At 43.7% G+C, this 14,868-nt stretch overlaps 1 protein-coding gene across 1 annotated transcript in view; it reads right to left on the bottom strand.

Moving 5' to 3' along the window:
* Positions 1-5,461, bottom strand: part of LOC120027788 (zinc finger E-box-binding homeobox 1-like) — a 73,004-nt gene extending 67,543 nt beyond the window's left edge. The window contains exon 1 of the mRNA XM_038972814.1: positions 5,398-5,461. Coding sequence (XP_038828742.1) covers positions 5,398-5,455 — 58 coding nt within the window. The 5' untranslated portion in view covers positions 5,456-5,461. The remainder of the gene's footprint in view (positions 1-5,397) is intronic.
* Between the last annotated feature and the right edge of the window lie 9,407 nt (positions 5,462-14,868).

Here is a 14,868-nt window from a genome sequence, read left to right as displayed (position 1 = left end):
TCAGTTCACTGGGCCTGACGTGTATAGTCTCCCCCTCTACACACCCAACCTCCCCCCTCTTCCCCCGCCAACCCCCAACTGAACAACTCAAAGATATTTCTGTCCTTTCAACAACATTATTGACACTCCATCCCTCATTCCTCCTCATTCATTATGTCAGCCTTGGCCCCCGCATGGCCCCCCGGCACGTCCAGCCCAGGCTGCCCAGTCACGCAGCTCCGTCGTGGGCCCTATCTGGGTTATATAGGGAGGAACTCCTGCCTGCTGCTGGAGCACATTATAGGACGTAGCCTCAGTTTAACACTAAATACAGGGCTTAGACTACACACAGGAAAAACACAACACAAAATGATAGTCAGGAGGCATAGACAAACCTTCAGCAAAAAGTGAGCATGACACGGACAAAACACAAAAAACAAAAAAGGTTGGCGTATTCAAAAAAAAACGCAAACGCAAAAACCTGAGTGTCGTGTCGTGAGACTGAGGGAGATTGTGATGAATTCTCAGAGCTTTCCACAGATTCCTCTGTCAGTACTGGGGTCTCTGGGAAGAGAATGGGTCATATGCAAATAGCCATGCCCAGTATGGGGAGAAGTTTCCCACAAGCAGAGTGTGAAAAGGCCTCTCCTTCCCCACGCCGGCCCCACTCAATGGGCCTTTTCTTCCTCCACTGACAGTGTATGTGGTAGAGCGAGCAGACTGCAAAGGTAACTAGGCTCTTTCTCCTCAGGCTTTCCTCCAACCAAAGCTTTAACACACAATGGTTCATTTAAGCATTCATCCCACACACAACCCCAATAAAGGACATCCAAGCGTAGTTAAGGGGGTTAGTGAAACTGACTTGGGGTTTAAAACTGCTTTTCTAAGGGAAGGGAGAGCACATTTTTATAGGCTAATGCAATACCTCTATAGGAGCTTGCTAATCATTAAGCTGCCTCAACAACAGTGGGAAAAGGGTTTGAGTGTCATCAGATTATGGGCACAAACAGAACTGTCTGCTGGGAAATCATTGAAATGTGTGACATGGTGCATTGAATGGTGTAGAGATTAGAATTTCATATCAAACATTTTAAAACGTGTGGAGAAACATAAAAATTGCAAAAGAAGAAAACATGATTAGGCCTATTCAAAACACAAGACAGAACCTCAAGAGGGCTGTAAAGCCAGTTCCTCGACTAGAGATTTGTTGTTAACTTGTCATATCCTACTTCTTAGTTTGCCTCACTACCCAAAATGAATCCTTTGCACTCCTTTCCATTGGAAACACTCAGACTATTCTCATGTAAAGGGAGCGATCATTTGTGTTTGACAGAGTGAGTGAGTGTCCACCTTCCTTCCCACTGGCTCTCCTCTCCAGCAGCACCTCACTGTCATCTCTCCCTGCCAGCTCTCACGGCCGCTCCCCCCTTTATCCCTCCCTCCTTCCTTTCCCTCCTCCCTCCTCTACCAAACTCAACAGGACAGAGGGGTTTTACTGGTCAGGGGGATGGAGGGAGGGATGGATTGAGGGAGCAGGGGGAGGAGACTAAAGTCCAGAGCCAACCCCCATGCTTTTATACCCCTCGGGATCCTTTCATTGAAGGGACTTAAACACAAACACAATTGGACATGCTGGAAGGGACCCAACAATGGCACAGGGGGGAAAGTGAAGTCATAGTGGAGGCACACATGGGTGCCTAGGTCAGGGGGTAAGCAAAAGCACCCCTGGATACTGTGTCTTCCCCCGGAATAAAGGACTGGGGGAGGTGAGGAGGGGTGAGGAGACGAAGGGGCGGGGGACGTTCCTCTGACTTGGCACTTTCATATGCAGCAGAGGAAGTTGTTCAAAAGTTAAAGAACTGATAAATGAAAATGTCCTCTTCTGCTAAACTCCACTCACCAGGGGTAGACCTTTTAAATGTTAACAGATGGCTTTTAAAACACTAAAGAAGCATGCCGGCTCACAGAACACCACCCCTCTCCCCCTGAACGGCCAAAACATCTGATTTTCTTAAGAACTGTAGCTTAACCACAGTGTTTCTTTATTGTTCTCACACAACTTTACAGCGTGTGGTTACATTCAATATTATTTAGGGGGAAAAATTAGTCCAGCACACTAATTATAGTTTTACCAGCCAAATAAACATCCTGTACTACATCACACAGCTTTACGGAAGCCAAACCTAGAACCACAGACCCATTCTTCCTCTTCTGTAGGATGATTAAGTGAGAGAGAGAGAGAGAGAGAGAGAGAGAGAGAGAGAGAGAGAGAGAGAGAGAGAGAGAGAGAGAGAGAGAGAGAGAGAGAGAGAGAGAGAGAGAGAGAGAGAGAGAGAGAGAGAGAGAGAGAGAGAGAGAGAGAGAGAGAGAGAGAGAGAGAGAGAGAGAGAGAGAGAGAGAGAGAGAGAGAGAGAGAGAGAGAGAGAGAGAGAGAGAGAGAGAGAGAGAGACCCTTTGATCAATTCAAATAAATACCTATATGGAAAGTTCCTTTGAAATGAAGGCCCTATAACCTCCACTTTCACACGTTTACAAAGACAGGCCAAGAGTGACTGTTTATTTTTGCTAAGAATGTTAATACCGGGCCGCATTCCTCTATTCCCAAATTGCGGTGTTAAATTACCATTCCGGGGAATGGTTGCTGCTATTCCTGATGGGATCTGGACTAGTCCTGGTTCGGGATAGAAGTGACCAAGGAAGCCAGTGGAGACAGTGTCCCACAGATTGCAAACACCTGTTGTCCTGCCTACTGGCCGGCTGTTAGCACCTCCATGTTTACAGCTGTGACGGGGCTCACCTTGATCTCAGCTTGCTCTGCTCTGTCAGGCCCAGCCCCAGGCCCAGTAAGACAACCAATACAGGGCTGGCGCCAAACACCTTTTGGTTTCAGTAACTGCCAGATAACCCCCCTGTCCTGTCCTGTCCCAAAGCAATCAAATCACTGCCCCTCTAAAAGGGGTTTTCTTTTTACCTGGTAACCCATTGTTAGGCTGAACACCCAGCATAACACAGTTGAGGTAACCAGTGTGTATGCTAAATTAGATAACATAAGGAATAAAACATAGGCTAACTCACTTTATTTTTTAAATGAACATCAAATGGGCAACACTACAGTGACATGTAATTTACACAAAATGGAAAATAAGTGAAGAAATTAAAATAAGTGTAAAAAAGAAAACTAATTATGCAAAAATATCAATAAATAATATGTTTGCATTATTTTCTAGAATTGTATATAAATGACTCATATTAATCCGTGTACAAATTACATCATCTGTCAGCACCTACCAGGTGCGTCTTTATTTCTCTGAGGTGACTCGAATGCAGTAAATATTCACGACGGACCATGAATGAGCCGCAAATGCACGCTACAACAACTCCGCTATAAAGTGTGAAGGCACAAATGAACCGTTGTCAACCGAGCACTGACATGATGGCATGCACGGATCTGTGATCAACACCTTGGCAAAGAGACAAGGCACACAAGAAATATCCTACGTTTATATTATAAAAATGACAAACAATGACAGTAAGCACAACAAGCGACTCCTCCATGACAAAAATCACAACAAATTGATACGATGACAGCATGCCGCGCCTACAGACACCCGTTGCCTTTTCTACCTGCACAAGTTGCCATTTGCTGCAGCGCACGGCACAGAGGCCGCTCTCCACTGCTTTGGAAGACAGATTCCAGTGAGACGATTCCTTCTCTAACTCAGCGTATTCAGTCACCAGAAATTAGATTTTAACTTTGTTTTGACAGGGGGGTGTTTAGAAACACCAAAGCCCCGTTTTCCAGATCAAGTAAACATGTCCTTATATTCCTGCAGGCTCCGCTGGGTGGCTCGAGCACTTGCGCTGCTGTGCTGACTACTTGCATGAGGCTATAGGCTACGCATGTCGTCAGGATAAAATTGCCCTTTTTTCAGAAAACCTATACTAACAGCCTACAAAACAAACATTATTCCTATGCGTAAAAAACGCCCACCTCTGATGGTGAAACAAAACTAGTAATAACGAAATAACATGAGAACACATGATATGGGTTTACAAAAAAGCACAACGGAATGACAAGCAACCCCGAAGAGTATGATCTTTGCAAGTCGGGTTTAATATAACGTACAGATAAAGTACTTCACTATTACATTAATTAAATTACTGCCAGAAAAAAAACGATTCGGAGAAAACGCACTGGCTACCCAGCCAACCCTACAGTGCAGCCTTTTTAACCGCAAACACAAAACACAAACAAAAACAACAAAAAATGATGTATCTAACAAAAAACATTGGATGAACAGGTTGGTTCCAACTGCAAGTTTCGCTCCCGCGGCACCAAACCTATAAAATCTGAATTCCCAGCGCGCGACTGTGGATGTAAACGCACATTCCTTATATAGGCTGCGCCTTGTTCACACGCACAGCGCGTGAGCTACCCTTCCCAGTCTCTAAAACGTTACACAACAATGCATGCTACAGAAACAATGTTTTTTAGCTCGACGGTCATTTGCATTTCTGTTTATTAATTATATAGCAACCTTATCTTATTCTACATATTTTCTACTTATCTTAGCAATAACTTTTTGAATGTTTTTTTAATGCATACTTGCCATTGTCAATTGTGAAAAAGCGTGCATCTCCAATACACATGATTTACAACGAAAAATAAGACAGAAAGTAGCATGTGTAGCCTACCTAACATAACGGCAAGCATTTGAATATATGATCAAGCAGCAGAACAGTACAATTTTCACATTAAAAACATTTTTTAATGCATGGATGGTGGGCCCGAGCCCACGATGTAGCAAGTGCCCTATCAAGGCTCGCGCAACCTGCTACGGTGCGTGAAACGAATAGAAAGCGACAGAAACAGTTCAGTTTCTCCAAAGTGCATTGAAGAAATACAACTTTTACACATATTCACTCATTTCAGATTCAGAACATCAATCTATTTTCTATATTGATAAAGAAGGTGACAAACTACCGTGGTCCGCAAAAACAACCAGGTAAGGTTATTTTTCCCAGACACCGGTTTTAGAAAGCTAGCCAAATGGAAGGCAAGAGAAGGTGAAACAAGCTATCAAGTTGAAAACTCAAAAAAATACGAAAAAGGATTTAAATCAAATCGAAAAGGGACTGAACGGGGAACAAAAGCGAGTGCAGGGACGAGATTAGGTGCGTATAACGGTCCAGGGTGGTGCACTCAACCGCTAGGCGGTGGGAGAGTCGCGAGCCAGGTATAACGGTACACCACAGAGGGCTATAATTGTGCGCTTACTTGCTACTTTCCAGCACTTTGACCCACTAAAAACGCGACTCCGGGGGTCCCAAAGTCTTCGGAGAATCGAGAATTCGATAGAACTCATTCTAGTCCACTTCACCACACGAAAAGAAGGAAATTGGAGTAGTTTTACTTACCGTTATTCCTCCTCGGATTCGCCTGCTTTCTGCGCTTACACCTGGGGCCATCCGCCATGATCCTTTCGCTGTGTCTAAATGCTGTTGGAGAGTCACCTCCTCTTTCGCCCCCACTCCCCCTCCTCCCTCTGCTTCACCTCCCCTCCCTGCACCTGGTTTACGACACTCTGCTTTACGACATTACCTTCTACACCTCCTAAACCGTAGGACCGACCACCCTAAACTCCTACTCTATGCGTTAATTCTGATCATCGCACCATTTATACATGATTATATTTGGGGGAAAAAAGATTCATATTTTCCTCTGAGTTTCTGGTATGGTTGGGGCCATATCATTACGGGAATCTACAGGTAATTGACTAAGACCCTTACGGTTAAAACATACTCAACCTAGTAGAGCCTATACCGATGCATGATGACAGACACAGCTCTAGAGCAGGGATCATCAACTAGGTTTCTTGAGTGAATGGTCGGGGGGCCAGAACATATTTACAAATCATTTGTAGACTGCCCATTTGACCGCAAGAATCCCAAACATATATAATATTTGACTAAAACACAATAATTTCAAACCTTGCTTACATTTGTATACAATCACATGTGCACTATATATACAAAAGTATGTGGACACTCCTTCAAATTAGTGGATTTGGCTATTTCAACCACACCCGTCGCTGACAGGTGTATAAAATCGAGCACACAGCAATGCAATCTCCATAGACAAACATTGGCAGTAGAATGGCCTTACTGAAGAGCTCAATGACTGTCAACGTGGCACCATCATAGGATGTAATTTTTCCAACAAGTCAGATCGTCAAATATCTGCCCTGCTAGAATTGCCCTGGTCAACTGTAAGTGCTGTTATTGTGAAGCGGAAACATCTAATAGCAACAACGGCTCAGCCGAGAAGTGGTAGGCCACACAAGCTCACAAAACGGGACCGCCAAGTGCTGAAGTGCGTAGCGCTTAAAAATTGTTTGTCCTTGGTTGCAACACTCACTACCAAGTTCCAAACTGCCTCTGGAAGCAACGTCAGCACAAGAACTGTCTGTCGGGAGCTTCATGAAATGGCTTTCCATGGCCGAGCAGCTGCACACAAGCCTAAGATCACCATGCGCGATAACAAGCTTTGGCTGGAGTGGTTTAAAGCTCACCGCCATTTGACTCTGGTGCAATGGAAATGCTTTCTCTGGAGTGATGAATCACACTTCACTATCTGGCAGTCCAACTGACGGATCTGGATTTGGTGGGTGCCAGGAGAACGCTACCTGCCCCAATGTGTAGAGCAAACTGTAAAGTTTGGTGGAGCAGGCATAACTGTCTTGGGCAGTTTTTCATGGTTCGGGCTAGGCCCCTTAGTTCCAGTGAAGGGAAATCTCAATGCTACAGCATATAATGACATTCTAGATGATTCTGTGCTTCCAACTCTGTGGCAACAATTTGGGGAAGGCCCTTTCCTGTTTCAGCATGACAATGACCCTGTGCATAAAGCAAGGTCCATACAGAAATGGTTTGTCGAGATCGGTGTGGAAGAACTTGACTGGCCTGCACATAGCCCTGACCTCAACCTCATCAAACACCTTAGGGATGAATTGGAACGCCAACTGCGAGCCAGGCCTAATCGCCCAACATCAGTGCCCGACCTCACTAATGCTCTTGTGGCTGAATGGAAGAAAATTCCCGCAGCAACGTTCCAACATTAATGAAAATCCTTCCCAGAAGAGTGGAGGCTGTTATACCAGCAAAGGGGGGACCAACTCCATATTAATGCCCATGATTTTGGAATGAGATGTTCGACAAGCTGGTGTCCACATACTTTTGTAGTGTATCTCTCTATTATAAGCGGGAATACTTGGGAACAGATTTACAAAATTAAAATCAATTGGAGCTGATTTCCTGGTGTTTTTACAGTCTTTATGTCCAACAATGATATAAATATATATACAGTACCAGTCAAAAGTTTGGGCACACTTACTCATTCAAGGGTTTTTCTTTATTTGTACTATTTTCTAACATTGTAGAATAATAGTGAAGACATCACAACTATGAAATAACACATATGGAATCATGTAGTAACCAAAAAAGTGTTAAACAAATCAAAATCAATTTTATATATGAGATTCTTCAAAGTAGCAACCCTTTGCCTTGATGACAGCTTTGCACACTCTTGGCATTCTCTCCACCAGCTTCATGAGGTAGTCAATTGGAATGCATTTCAATTAACAGGTGTGCCTTGTTAAAAGTTAATATGTGGAATTTCTTTCCTTCTCAATGCGTTTGAGCCAATCAGTTGTGTTGTGACATGGTAGGGATGGTATACAGAAGATGCCCTATTTGGTAAAAAACCAAGTCCATAAGAACAGCTCAAATAAGCAAAGAGAAATGACAGTCCGTCATTACTTTAAGACATGAAGGTCAGTCAATTCGGAACATTTCAAGAACTTTGAAGGTTTCTTCAAGTGCAGTCGCAAAAACTATCAAGTGCTATGAAGAAACTGGCTCTCATGAGGACTGCCACAGGAAAGGAGGATCCAGAGTTACATCTGCTGCAGAGGATAAGTTCATTAGAGTTACCAGCCTTAGAAATTGCATCCCAAAGAAATGCTTCACATAGTTCAAGTAGCAGACACATCTCAACATCAACTGTTCAGAGGAGACTGCGTGAATCAGGCCTTCATGGTTGAATTGCTGCACAGAAACCACTACTAAAGGACACCAATAAGAAGAAGAGACTTGCTTGGGCCAAGAAACACGAGCAATGGACATTAGACCGGTGGAAATCTGTCCTTTGGTCTGATGAGTCCAAATTTGAGATATCTGGTTCCAACCGCTGTGTCTTTGTAACATGCAGAGTAAGTGAACGGATGATCTCCGAATTGCGGAGTCCAAATTTTAGATTTTTGGTTCCAACTGGCCTCCACAATCACCTGACCTGAACCCAATTGAGATGGTTTGGGATGAGTTGGACTGCAGAGTGAAGGAAAAGCAGCCAACAAGTGCTCAGCATATGTGGTAACTTCTTCAAGACTGTTGGAAAAGCATTCCAGGTGAAGCTGGTTGAGAGAATTATTCTACAAAGTAGAAAATAGTACAAATAAAGAAAAACCCTTGTAGGTGTGTCCAAACTTTTGACTGGTACTGTATATACTGAACAATAATATAAACACAACATGTAAAGTGTTGATCCCGTTTTTCATGAGCTGAAATAAAAGATTCTAGAAATGTTCCATACGCACAAAAAACGTATTTCTAACATCCCTGTTAGTGAGCATTTCTCCTTTGCCAAGATAATCCATCCATCAAGAAGCTGATTAAACAGCATGCTCATTACACAGGTGCACATTGTGCTAGGGACAATAAAAGGCCACTCTAAAATGTGAAGTTTTGTCACACAACACAATGCCACAGATGTATCAAGTTTTGAGGGAGCGTGCAATTGGCATGCTGACTGAAGGAATGTCCAACAGAGCTGTTGCCAGAGAATTGAATGTTAATTTCTCTAACATAAGTTAATTCTAATGTCATTTTAAAGAATTTGGCAGTACATCCAACCGGCCTCAAAACCGCAGCCCACGTGTAACCACGCCAGCCCAGGACCTCCGCCACCGGCCTTTTCACTTGCGGGATCGTCTGAGGAGGGGGCGGGGTGGTGCTGAGGAGTATTTCTGTCTGTAATAAAGCCCTTTTGTGGGAACAAAAAGTATTCTGATTGGCTGGATTTCACATGACTGGGCAGGGGCGCAGCCATGGGTGGGCCTGGGAGGGCACAGGCCCACCCACTTGGGAGCCAGGCCCACCCATGACTGCACCTTTGCCCAGTCATGTGAAATCCATAGATTAGGGCCTAATGAATTTATTTTAAATGACTGATTTCCTTCTATGAACTGTAAATCAGCAAAATCTTTGAAATTGTTCCATGTTGCATTTATATTGTTGTTCAGTATATACAGGTCCAGTCAAAAGTTTGGACACACCTACTCATTCAACGGTTTTTCTTTATTTTTACTATTTTTTACATTGAGAATAATAGTGAATACATCAATACTATGAAATAACACATATGGAATCATGTAGTAACCAAAAAAGTGTTAAACAAATCCAAATGTATTTTAGATTTTAGATTCTTTAAAGTAGCCACCCTTTGCCTTGATGACAGCTTTGCACACTCTTGGCAACCAGCATCAGGAATGCTTTTCCAACAGTCTTGAAGGAGTTCCCACATATGCTGAGCACTTGTTGGCTGCTTTTCCTTCACTCTGCGGTCCAACTCATCCCAAACCATTTCAATTGGGTTGAGGTTGGGTGATTGTGGAGGCCAGGTCATCTGATGCAGCACTCCATCACTCTCCTTCTGTCACACCCTGATCTGTTTCACCTGTCCACGTTATTGTCTCCACCCCCTCCAGGTGTCGCTTGTTTTCCCCAGTGTATTTATCCCTGTTCATCTGGAATGTTTCCAAGTCAACCAGCGGTTTTCCCGTTGTCCTGCTTTTTTCATTCTCCTTTTTCTAGTCCTCCCGGTTTTGACCCTTGCCTGTTTCTGGACTTTGTACCCGCCTGCCTAACCATTATGCCTGCCTTGACCACGAGCCTGTCTGCCACTCTGTACCTCCTGGACTATGATCTGATTTTGACCTTTTTGCCTGTCCACGACCATTCTATTGCCTACTCCTTTTGGATTAATAAACATTGTAAGACTCCAACCATCTGCCTCCTGTGTCTGCATCTGGGTCTTGCCTTGTGCCTTGATTCCTTCTTGGTCAAATAGCCCTTACACAGCCCGGAGGTGTGTTGGGTCATTGTCCTGTTGAAAAATAAATTATAGTCCCACTAATTGCTTCGCAGCAGATTGCTGTAATTGCCATGCTGGTTAAGTGTGCCTTGAATTCTAAATAAATCACAGACAGTGTCACCAGCAAAGCACCCCCACACCATCACACCTCCTCCATGCTTCACGGTGTGAACCACACATGCAGAGATAATCCGTTCACTTAGTCTGCGTCTTACAAAGACACAGCGGTTGGAACCAGAAATCTCAAATTTGGACTCATCAGACCAAAGGACATATTTCCACCGATCTAATGTCCATTGCTCTTGTTTCTTGGCCCAAGCAAGTCTCTTCTTCTTATTGCTCTCATTTAGTAGTGGTTTCTTTGCAGCAATCGACCATGAAGGTCTGATTCACGCAGTCTCCTCTGAACAGTTGATGTTGAGATGTGCCTGTTACTTGAACTCCGTGAAGCATTTATTTGGGCTGCAATCTGAGGTGCAGTTAACTCTAATGAACTTATCCTCTCTGGAGCTTCCTTTACTGTGGCGGTCCTCATGAGAGCCAGTTTCATCACAGCGCTTGATGGTTATTGTGACTGCACTTGAAGAAACTTTCAAAGTTCTTAAAATGTACCGCATTGACTGACCTTCTTGTCTTAAAGTAATGATGGACTGTCGTTTCTCTTTGCTTATTTGAGCTGTTCTTGCTATATGCAGTTTTTAATTGAAATGCATTCCAGGTGACTACCTCATGAAGCTGGTTGAGATAATGTCAAGATGTGCAAAGCTGTCATCAAGGCAAAGGGTGGCTACTTTAAAGGATCTCATATATAAAATGTGATTTTGATTTGTTTACAATTTTTTGGTTACTACATGATTCCATGTGTTATTTCATCATTTTGATGTCTTCACTATTATCCTACAATGTAGAAAATAGCAAAATAAAGAAAAACCCTGGAATGAGTAGGTGTGTCCAAACCTTTGACTGGTACTGTATACATTTGTATTTTTTCTCAGAAAACATGGGTGGCCAAATAAAACCACCGCCAGTTGGGTAAACCTGCTCTAAAGCTTGTACATGTAGTAGTGGGTGGAGCTTAGATGGCTATTTGCACCTGTATACCACCCCTCTGCTTGTGTTTTTGTTTTTTGCATGGACTGAATTAGGCTATTACATGAAGGAAGATTTATCTACCCCAAAACATTGTGAACATTTAAAAAAGCACATTTCTACTTATAGAGAAAATGTATGTATATAGTAATACATCATATCATTACGTATCATTATAGAAAGAAAAATATAGAAAGTACTATACATTTACAAGATTTAGAGGTTTTTCACCAAAATTGGGATACTTTTACCAGAAACGGTATGATGCATCTAAACAAGTTTTTCTCTCCACAAATCTTATGCCAACTCCGGGAGAGGAGAGAGTGCGTGTGGGATGGACGAAGGAATGCGATGGGACCAGACCGAGACAGCAGAGAGAGAAAGAGAGTCATGAGACCATCAGCCAGCCAGCCCAGCGGTGATTCAATCCTCCTGCCTCTTACCTAAAGAAAGGCCTGGCTGTTCTCCTGTAGCACAAGCTTTACTGCAGCTCTAGGGAGGGCAGGGCCCACACCTGGGTTCAAATACTATTCCAAATCATTTCAACTGCTTTATCTGTGCTTGATTGAGCTTGCCTGCCTTAATGGACCAATATTATAGTCCCAAAACTTTAAATCCCACCCATCTTGCACTCCACAGGCAGGCTAGAATGAACGCTCAAAGTATTTTGAAAGATTTGGAATAGTGTTTGAACCCAGGTGTGGCATACGGAAGGAAGACAGGGGCATGCCAAAACAATCAGCAGGTCTGACTGCATCCAATCAGACCTGTCACACACCTCTTATCACCCACAGATTACGTCCCAAATGGCACCCTATTCCCTATATAGAGCACTACTTTTGACCAGAGCTCTATGGGTCCTGGTCAAAAGTAGTGCACTATAAAGGGAAAAGGGTGATATTTAGGATGCACAGATTCTCTTCTGGATAAATGGAAAGAACTGATCACATGCTTAGTTGCTGGTGAGGTGAATTCCTGGCTTTCGGAAAAATATGGACCAGAAAAAAAAAAAAAAAGTTGTATAATCTAGCTAGCTAAGGACAAAATGAAATGATTATTTTTCTTAAGATCCCATGATAGGCAGGCAATTATAGGTCACACACAGGAGCAACTGTTGCTGCTTGGCCAGGCTATTCTTGTACCTACAGACTATTATAGGGGTTCTTGTGTACAAGCTTGAAGCATGTCTTTTGTGTGGAGAGAGAGAGCGTGTCATTATGTCTACTTAGTATATTTAAGCCAAGAGTTAAAAGAAAAAAAACACTCAGCTTTAAACGTAACACAGACTTCACTTACAAATGTTTTTTTTACAGCAAGGAAATGTTACCTGCTCAGCTTGTAAGTCATTTATTACCATGTTAGCAAAAGTATATTGTTCTCTGTTTGGTCAAACACTCGTAGAAGAGTCCCCTATCACCTACATACTAGAAGAAAAAAGATGGCTGTTTATGGTGTGGGTCTGTGGACTGCGGGCTGAATAATTCAGCAGAGGAGAGTGGTCAGTCGGTCAGTCCACAGTGGGCCACGCGGTGCTGCCTGGGTTAGCCTGACGGAGAAAAATAGCTTTAGCATACCCAATGAGTCCCTCCCAACCTGTTTCAGCCAATAGCCAGCCAGGACCTGTTGGATAGGGGGTGGAGGGAGGTGAGAAAGAAGAATGGTTTGACCCCCCCCCTCTCTCCTCTCTCCTCTCTCCCACCCTCCTTGATGAAAAAAGGGCCAGAAACAGTCTACATCAGCAAAGATCAATTATGAGGCGTTTAGCTAAACCACGCTCTGTTCCTGTTCATACCCTCCGACCGTACAGAGACGACTGACTGGAAAAAGACATGGTTGTTATCCAATGGAAACTCTCTCAAATCTTTCCCATTTTCCTTGGATCATGCCACTGTTAGCATGAAGTCATTTCTCAAACAGAACGTCTGTGGAAAACAAAGAATAATAATAATATGACTACCAATAATGAAACAGCCTGAAAAGAGGGAGAACTGAACTCTCGGATGTGTTTTAAAAGCAACTAGAATAAAACAGCACCATCTATTTTGTCTGGCAGCATAAGCATTAGGATTTCGAACAAGGACAAATTCATACACTGGCGGAATTGGATGGAAGCTGGTGGTTATTCCGTCCCATACATAAACCCTTGACCCTATAGCTAGAGTAATATGGTTCAATGAAGTCAATTTCAATGCATTGATTTAATTGATAACAATTGCTACAGAGGACCTAAACCAATATTGTAGCTAGTAATACAGATAGTGATATAGTAATCCCATAAATCAAAATTCTCCCTACACGGCATAACACAATTGACTGAAATAATGACATCAGCAACACAAAAGAACAATGTCTTTAACTAACTAGCTAACTAACCCCGTCCCCAGGAGGTGAGAGAAATGAAAGTACAGCTCTAGCTGCATGCGCTGGCTCCTGTAGAGAGACAGATGTGTGGGGGGTGGGGGGTGTGTGGGGGGGGGGGGAAGAAGCAATCCTCCTCCACTACATTAAGGGATCATGCTGCTCCCTGAAAATGAGTATTGATCCTCTTAGGGCTGGGATCGTTTAGGAGATGAACGCTAACAGCGGTGCTGTGGTGCAGTGGAGCTCCAACTGCCCCAGCCAGAGAGGGAGGCCGGAGCCTGGCTAGCAGCCTGCCGGTGGGCCTGGGGACCATTTGTGGAGGGCTATGCACCCTATTCTCTATATAGTGCACTACTGACCAGGGCCCTGGTCAAAAGGGAGTGCACTATATAGACAATCTGGTGCCGTTTGGGACAGTCCTGTAGTAGAGGGCTCTGGAGCAGGACAGGAGGCCTGACGTGGGGGTGGGTTGCAGAGAGGGGTCCAGTCTGGGCCTGAATACCACCAAGCCACCTGGGCTGTCAGCTAAGAGCATCAGCTGTGTGGGTGATTGACTGAGTTGTCTATTTCACTTGGTTTGGCAATGTAAACATAATGTTTCCCATGCCAATAAAGCCCATTGAATTGAATTGAAATTGAGTGACAGCGAGAGAGGGGGGGGGTAAAGAGAGAAAAGGGCAGTGTTGGCACACTCCAAGACAATTGAAAGGGGGAGAGATATGAGGGAGTAAAGGAGAAATAGACACTGAAAGGAAAATAGAAACAGTTTAGGTAGAGACAGACAAATGGGGGTTAAAATAGGAAAGAACGATTAGAGGAATATAGAGTAAAGAGAGGAACAGAAAGTGCAAAAAAGAGAGCGGAAGAGTGAGAGAAAGAGAGAATAGAATAACCATCCGTTGGTTCCAAACAAAGAGAGACCAGCATCGAGCAGTCAAGAGTGTGGCAGTGATAGAGATAGAGAGAGAGACACCAGAGCCTAAACTAGCTAATCTCTCCCAGGAGACCACAGCTAAATGTGAGGCCCAGGCCTTCCTCTTCACACACATCCCCCACAGAACAGCATCAACACAGCACTTAGCTCACCACATCACACTCAGAGCTGAAGTGATAGCTGATAGATAACAAACTAAAAGAGAGTGCACTGCACACCCCCAATAGCCCAGGTGGGGCACAGATGGTTATTGATCACAGAAAGATCCATTACTAATAAGCAATGATAGTTACTA

Source organism: Salvelinus namaycush, chromosome 33 (assembly GCF_016432855.1).
Source record: "Salvelinus namaycush isolate Seneca chromosome 33, SaNama_1.0, whole genome shotgun sequence".
NCBI lineage: Eukaryota > Metazoa > Chordata > Actinopteri > Salmoniformes > Salmonidae > Salvelinus > Salvelinus namaycush.
The sequence above is the reverse complement of the archived record's forward strand: the minus strand, read 5'-3'. Positions and strand labels throughout refer to the sequence as shown.